The sequence below is a fragment of the Leptosomus discolor genome, chromosome 9 (assembly GCF_034619465.1).
Source record: "Leptosomus discolor isolate bLepDis1 chromosome 9, bLepDis1.hap2, whole genome shotgun sequence".
Lineage (NCBI taxonomy): Eukaryota > Metazoa > Chordata > Aves > Leptosomiformes > Leptosomidae > Leptosomus > Leptosomus discolor.
In genome coordinates this window covers 17,849,193-17,857,500 of record NC_141399.1, presented here as the reverse complement: position 1 = coordinate 17,857,500, position 8,308 = coordinate 17,849,193, and the positions used below count along the sequence as shown (strand labels likewise).

At 44.0% G+C, this 8,308-nt stretch overlaps 1 protein-coding gene across 1 annotated transcript in view; it reads right to left on the bottom strand.

Annotated features, from left to right (window-relative positions):
• NISCH (nischarin) overlaps nt 1–7,291 on the bottom strand; it is a 31,990-nt gene extending 24,699 nt beyond the window's left edge. Inside the window, exons 1-3 of the mRNA XM_086469769.1 lie at nt 7,205–7,291; nt 1,385–1,468; nt 484–666 (exon numbers count right to left, since the gene is read on the bottom strand). Of these exons, the coding sequence (XP_086325895.1) occupies nt 484–666; nt 1,385–1,468; nt 7,205–7,291 (354 nt within the window). The remainder of the gene's footprint in view (nt 1–483; nt 667–1,384; nt 1,469–7,204) is intronic.
• Nucleotides 7,292–8,308: the final 1,017 nt, after the last annotated feature.

The following is an 8,308-nucleotide window of genomic DNA, read 5'->3' as shown; positions in this document are numbered from 1 at the left end:
TGTCTGCCGGCTAGAGTTATTTCTCCAGAGGCCACTCCATCAGTGCGCTTCTCATGGAGAAGCACCAATTTTCTTCATTTAGGCTACCGCAAACTGTTTCAGTGTGAACCACAGCTCTAACCATTAACCACTAAGTAGGGGTGTGTGGATCAATTATGCAATGTTCCTTCAGAGCGCCAGCACTATTGACTTCAGCCTAACAACCAATTCAGCTTCAGATTCATTCACAGCTTCCAACTATCCTGCCAGCATTCATTTTCTCCTCTTAGAGTCCCTACCCACACTACTTGCCAGCACAGTACCTACTGCAATAAAAAGTGGTGTCAAAAAATCTTAAAAATATGCTTTGTTTGTTACATTGTGCAAAATGCCAAAAAAGAGCATTTCAGCTATTTTGTGAAGATTCAATACAATTCCTTCCAAGTCAGAGGACTAAGGAAAGACATCTAGGCCTCCATTTCATATGCTAAAAATATAACTTACATATAAATGAAAGTGTAGGAAGTGTGACAAAACTTTTGGAGCAGTAACAGGGAACTTGACCAGCAGGGTTTGCAGGTAGACCTCTAATTCCTTTTGTCTTTTCTCCACCAGGCTTTTGGAATTTTTTCCAATAATCTTCTTAGGAGGTAACAGATTTTTATCTATTTTCTTTTCTGAAACAAGCTGAAAGACAAAGATCAGAGTTACTACCTGACTCACCATCTTGCACAAAAGATGCAATGGAACACATTAAGAGCATGTTGACTGACCTAGTAAGATCAAAAATAAAATTAGTTCAGTAAATTTAGCTATTGACTTCAAATAATTAGGTATTTTCAGAAAGCACATTTATAATGAAATAACAAGTTCAATAATACTGTTTTTTGAATCACTCACAGAACCATGAACAGAATAACTACTGCATTTATGAGACAGCAGCCCAGTCTGAATATAATGGACTTCCTCTCATTTTCACTTGCTGTTTTTTAATCAGCACTGGTTAGTAACCACCCCATGCTACTGTCTAAGAACACTTTTATCATCCAACCCTCCCAGAAGCCAGTCTTTGCTCCAATCTAGCTTTTGGTTACCAGATCAGCTGATCATAAACATCTCTCTTGGCAAAACCTTTAATGACTCTAGCCCAAACTCCACTCCTTCTGATACAAGCTTCTGTCCAGGGCTAAAGCTGTACAGGCCAATCTCCACCAGTTCAAGAGGGGAGTGTTAAGAGGGCCAAGTAATATTGTTTGTACAAAAAGGATTTAGTCTGTAGATCAGACAGTATCTGGCAGATATTCTTGCTCTTTATTGAGGAAAGAATTTATGTCCCATACAACAGAGCTACACAAACTGTACAATGTTTTGTAAGAGACCACGGCCACAGTTTTAATATCCTTACCTTTTCATGCAGGTCATGAAAATCACTGTAACGATGTTTGACTGTCCACTGATGATTGCCAACACTGACCTGAATAATGTATACCTGAAAGGAAGAAATTAAACTAAGGGAACTGCAAAACATTTGTCTTAAAGAGAAGTTGACTGTGAGATGTGCTGGTTCATGTAGCACTGTAAGGTGATTCCACATTCTGAAACCATCACTAAAAGCTAATCCAAACTCTAAGATGACTTTGCTGATATAGGATGCCAAATCTAACTCATAAGGCTGCTCCATAAACAAAAACATACAGATGCTTCTTAATATAAAGCAATGGCTTTTATTTTTGCATCCCAAAGGTTAATAACAAAGATCTCTAAGCTACTTGTTTTTCTGAAGATTTCTGCTTCGTAAGTTAGCTTGGTATTCATAGCTACCCAGAACAAGCCTGAGACAGCAACATCCCTTCTCCAATCTACCAAGCTCCACAATAGGCAGAGGAACTTAGCCACCATCCCGCTGTCACTTCACAGCTAAGCAGAAATCTGGAGCTTAACCCTTCAGAAACCTTGACAAATCCTTTGGCTGGTTGGATGCTGGTTTATTCCTTTTAGGGTAAAGCACACAAGACAGCTTCCTGAGAGTTATAATTGTGTCCAAAGAATCACTACAAATATCTAAAGCAACCCAACATTTCCTTACACAGTCCTAAATATTTTCAGCCATGTGTGTACCAAACAATTCAATATTTTCATCGTAGGTGACCTTCCAGATTGAACAGTACTGGTTCTGCAGGAAACTCACAATCCACCTTTGGATAGGCCAGAAGCAAACCATCCCAAAAAAACTTTAAAGGTACAAAACAAAACAAAGCAGAAAACAAACAAGGCTCAGCAAAACCAGTTCTACAGCTACTTGAAAATAGCAAATTAAAACTGAGTTATCCTAAATCCAGCTATATTCCTTGGGGGAAAAAAAATTTCGTAATCAAATGTAGAAAGCATTTAATACAGTTGAGAACTTGATTACTACCACAGATCACGCAGACCTGACTCATAGCTGCTATGAATGATGCACATCTAGTTGCTAAACCCACTTGAGGAAACAAAAAGCATCAACAGTTTTAATGTGTTATGTAAAAGACCAGTTTTCACTTCTTGTTAGTACAGACCAGCACAATACCAAACACTAAACAGAATACCACTTGCATTTTAAAAGATGAACTATATCTCATACCAATTATATTTTTGTAAGCATCTGACACTGAGTTGCTGAAAAAACCTGTAGTCCTACAGAGAACCGAATCAAGATGTCCGACTAGGGCATACAGCAAGTGACACGTCTCTGTTCAGATGAATACTGAAAACCCAGATGAATGCCTACATAGAATTACAGTCTCAATTAAGGCCTGCAACTGCTTTCCCATCATGTGTTGGGAAACAGCAGATCATGACTATCCACTGTGCCAGTGACAAAATAGAACAGGAAGAACCTGAGCATTTGAAAGCTTCTCATAACCCTGAGGAAAGCAAAGAGAGACTCAAAGTAACTAGAAGATTAAAATTAGAACTAAACAAGTACTACATTTAGAAGCAGTAATAAAAAGACTAGTTCTTTTTAAAGCCTGACTGTGCTAAATTACAGCAGATCAAGCATCATTGAAAACATTAAACTTCACAGCTCCCAACTGACAGCTCATGAGACAAGGAAGGAACGCCCCTCCTCTCTGTATACAATACAGTCAGAGTAAATATATAATAAAGATTTCATATCTTTTTGCTGAAATGGCAAGCACTGATCACTACTAGAAACACAGCACTGAGCCAAATGGATAGCCTGGTCAGGAAAATACCTGTTAAACTGAGTGTTTACACCCACTGACACAATTCCTCAAATTAAGTCTTTAAAAAGCCATAGCATTCCCCATGTAGAACACAGCCAGAGCTGGCAGTCCATATTCACCCCTCAAACAGCATCAGTATGCAGAATGACAGCAAGTGATTTCACATCAATCCACAAGCTGCCATTACATTGAAAAATAAATACAAACGCAATACGCTTATGTGCTCCAAAGACTTGTTTCAACACAGAAATCAATCATTTTAAAGCAAAAAATACCAAACCTTAAGTTTCTGAAAAAGTCAGATATCTAAGTTCATCTTCAATTAATTTTGAGTGCACTAATATGACAAAGCTGACAGTTTAAGTTAAGATTCTTCAATGACTGCCTACCTGTCAAGCCAACTGCTAGAAGGCATACATGGCAAGACGAAATTCTCTCATATTGAACTGTCTCCTAGACAAATATACCATGTGAAATCTCCACCCATATTTATGCCATAAACTGCATTTCTATTGAGCTAAAATGCAGAATTGTTTCCATTCGCAGGTTCTCCTCCTCTCCATCTCTCTACCAATCTCTTTTGTGAAAGAAATTTTGTACATCTTTCTATAAATCAGTTGTTTTGGCTAAGTTCTACTTTGTAAAGAGTTTAGCATACTTGCAGTGCTGTATATTTTCATGACTTTCTAACCAGTCACCTCAAACTCTCTGCAGTTTACTCTGCCAAACAGCATGCCTTTGTGTCTCAATATTTAAAGGTGAAATATTTACTAAAAACATTTAATATGTACAAGTTTTAGACCAGCTGTTAAACAGCAGTGATTCCAGATTGCCTTTTGTTTACTTCTGGTACACATTACAAAACCCCACCCATCTCACTTGACATGGAAAACTTGCATCTCTACAGTATCCCTCATCCAGCTTCCTACTTCAGTCCTGTCAAGAAAGACAAGCACCTCACTTTACAGATGACAGGCAGAGCTGCCCACAGGAAGCCTGGGACACAGGTGTGACTGCAGCCAGCAGGTTCCAAATTCCAAAGCAGTGATGCAGCCACATCTCCTCCCTGCCTCCTCAAGTTTACACCCATTCAAGGAAGCTACAGTATTTTCCTTAAATATCAAAGCTAGTATTTATACTAAAAACAGCTGCAAAAGACAGGAAAAGCAGGAAGGCAATTTTAGGCCAAACACATAGCAGGAAACAAATGGAAGCACTGGCAGCCTTGAGGCCTTCTAGCAATTAGCCAGCCCTTAGCATCTAGCTGGACCAGCACATGCAGGAGAAATACCTAGTAAAAGTGCTCATACTTTTCTAACCCAACAGAAAAAAACACCAACAAGTGCAGGGTTTTTTCCTGCTGGATTTATCCACACCTTGCCTTACACCCTAACAATTGCAACAAGAACCACATTTTTAAAAGTACCTTCAAAATTACACAGAACTGTGTGCCTCCCCAATGTATTTCACAGGATTTGATCTCACAACTGTCAAATGGATGTCATTAAAATAAGTCTCCTTCTATTGAGATTAGGAGCTCTGAACTACAGAGTACAATAGGAAGCACACACAGCAAAAGAAAAACAACTTTCAAAAACAAGGACGTAAATAGGACCACTGCCACCTTGACTACTACATGTAAATGGATGAAGATGCAGCTTGCTACTGCTATACTTCCTTTCTCACCTTTACCACATTTGACTGACCCAATTTCTTCACTTCTGCTCTGGTACAGGTCTTTATCACATCCTTAAGTACCACTAATCTAAATTTTGAACACTAAACACAAAAGATAATTTTTGTAAAACATTTCACCTTGTGAATCATTTTGTAAAAGTTCTTTTTTCATTTAAAGATCTATTCCCACATTTCTAATGGCCTGGGTCTATCTCCTACAAACTGGCTGCAGGCTTGCAGTCCTGCTAGCAGTTTTAGGAGGTTTACACAGAGGTGAGCTTAACACCATGACTCCTTCAAAAACACACCAAGAGAATCAAAGCAGGACCAAACAGTGGTAAATCTCACCTTTTAAACACCCTACTTTTAAATTTCCCAAGAAAAAAAATGGCATTAAGACAGCACAGTATTTCCAGAACCATAATAATTAAAAAAGAAATCCGGCCTTGAAAAAATAAACTTCCTTGGGCTTAGCTACAGCTGTTTAAAATGTCATCCACAACTACCAGCTATCTGCTGAACACTACCTGCAGCAGATTAATGGTATAACCAAAGGCTGGCTGTACCATAATATTAGTTTGCAGTCTGAAGCAGCAAGGCAGCTAACATCTCACCCCGTGTCCATAACCTCCAGAGGAATAAGCGGACAGATAACATTTTAACATTTAATCAACTGTATTCCATTGAATTTCACATTCGTTACTATTGCAAAATACTAATGTAAATTCTCAACACCAACATTAACACCACTGAATCTTAGTTCACACCTGAAATGAAAGATTCCAGTCACCATGCCACAAGTCTCACTATGCTTGTCAACTGATTAGGGACAGTGAAAAACTTGCTTGGGGGATGAACCACATCCTAACACACACAGCGGTAAACATCTCAACAGCAGCAGGACCATTTCCATGAATACACTTCATGTAACTAACATAAGAGAAACAGCTGAAGCAATTTTCAAGAATTTATTTTTAGCTTCTAACCAACTCCTTCACTGAATGCTCGTTACATTTCTGTCTGCAAATATGGGTACACACCACCTAACAGTCATTCCCACACAATGATGTTTTAAGCATTGTCAATTGGAAAGGAGTTAGGCCCTTCATGTACCACAGCTGTGTAAATGCTCTGTCCTATTAAAAATTCAGAAATCACTCTCCTGTTGCTCTTTTCTCTGGGTACCTTTTCAGAGGAAGTAACCTGAAGCATTACTTGTAACTATTATGCAACTTTACAAATAACCCCTTTCTAGACCATTGCTCCCCTCTTCCTTTTCTCTTTTAGATTCCCACAGCAGGAAGAAACCTGATGTCATTATGTGCATGCTAAACAAAAATACCATTCAAACCACACTAAAATAAGGTAAGAGCAGAAAACATTTTTTTAGTTATATAACTAAAGGGTGACATGCTTGAGATGTTTTCTGTCTGCAATTATGCTGAGGTCTGTTTCATGATGAGCTTCTTCCTGAAAAACAGACCAATTAACTCTTGGTAGAATGCAACCAGTTAAAAAACAAGTTATACCTCAAAAATTTAATTCCTTTCCCAAACAAAAATGTCTCTGACAATCCTTCCTCTTTTTTCTGTAGGGTAAGAGAAAAACTGGCTACCCCAAATCATCTGATTTCCTATGAAAATACGACTAGCTTTTCAAGAGGGATTTTTACAGTATTTTCATCTGAAGGAAAGCTTTCCGACTATATTTAGTCCAGCTCTGAAGGCTATGTTTACTCGATAACAACTTTTCACAACCATAGGCACATATACACACACATACATATATACAGGGACAAGAACACGACATCTGCAAACAGCCTCCAATAAAACACCAGCTCTCCAAAGGGCCAAGGCTACGAGGAGCTCAGGGGGCGATTTCCACCGCCCGAGAGCCGCAGCCCGGCTCCTACGCGCCTTCGGGGCTCGTTTCCCAGAACACGCGTCTCTCCACAGAGGCACAAACCGTTCCGAACTTCTGCCAAATTATTTTCGGTCTGCCTTTAGCGCGGGTACAAAACCGGGCGGGGAACTGCTGCCTGGCTTCTCCGAGCCGGGATGCAGACGGCGGCACTAAGCCGGCAGTAGCGCAGCACCCAGCGCGGCCTCAGCCCGCTCCGCCCGGTACCGCGCAGGCTGCCTGAGGCAGCGGCGAGGCGGGCCCACTCCCCCACACCTCCCCCACCTCGCTGCCACCATCACTCGCTGCCACCATCACCCGCTGCCCGGCGCGCTCCTCACAGTCTCCCCGTTCGCCTCCGCGGGGCCCCCCGCTCCGGCGCTCCCCCCGCCCCGGGCCACAGCCTCCCTCCGGCTCTGCACCGTGTACGTCTCCACCAGCTCGGAACCCAGGACTCGGGCCTCCCGGGGGGGCTCTTCGCCGTCCTCTCCCCCCGCCGCCACTTCCATAACGCCGCGAGAAGCGCAGGGGACCGGCCGCCGCGCTCACGCCGTCACCGCTCCCCTCGGGCTGCTGCCGCCACCGCCACCCGCACCGGCCCCCGGCCCAGCCCTCTCTCCCGCAGCCGCCATCTTGGCTTAACCCTCCCCCCGCCCCAGGGTGCGCCTCGCCCCGCCCGCCGCCTTTTTATTGGCAGCCGGCGGCGGAGGCGGAGCTTACCGCTGGGGCGCGGCTTGCGGCGGGGAGAGGCGGGTCTATGGGGCACAGAGGCGGGGTTTAGCGTGTCGGGGAGGGCGTGTGTGATGGGTCTCCCACAGGGAGGCGCGCGGAGCGTGAGGCGCCGCAGGGCGGAGCAGTGCAACGCGGCGGCGTGGAGCGGCACGCGGGGCTGCAGTGTGCAAAACGGGGCTGTGCTGTGCGAAACAGCGGGGTGCGGTACGACACAGGGCTGTGCGAGGCAGCGCAATCCTCTTGCAGGGCTGTGCCGTGCAACACAGTGCTCTGTCCTGCTGTACTGTGGCATGCAATGCAGTGTGTGCGCAATGCTACGCTGTACAATGCAGTGCTGGGCCATACCGTGCCATGCCGTACCAGGCTGTGCAGTGCACTGCAATGCAGGCAGATCAAGGAGGTTCAGGCCTATCCGAGCTGCCTGAAAGCAGCTACAGGGGGGTGTGCGCAAGACGCACAGTGCAGATCTGGCAACGCACGCAAGAAGGCGCAATGCGGGCCGACACTGGCATTTGAGATTGAACTGCAGAGGGCAAAGGCAGATCTTCCTAACAGCAGTGTGGCTGCGCTGCTGCGCTCATCAGCCTCTGCAGCTGGAAGCAGTGCAGGCAGCAGTCCAAAGCAGCGCTTCCCCCAGCTGCGAACAGCTGTTGGTGGAGACCTGTGGCCACCTTGTGCTGCTGAAGGCTTGGACGATGTCACGTTGTGCCTAGAGGCCACCACAGTGGTTCTGTGACCATCGTGCCGATGCCACCTCAAAAACAGAGCTGAGGAGCTGGGCTGATGGGCCAGAC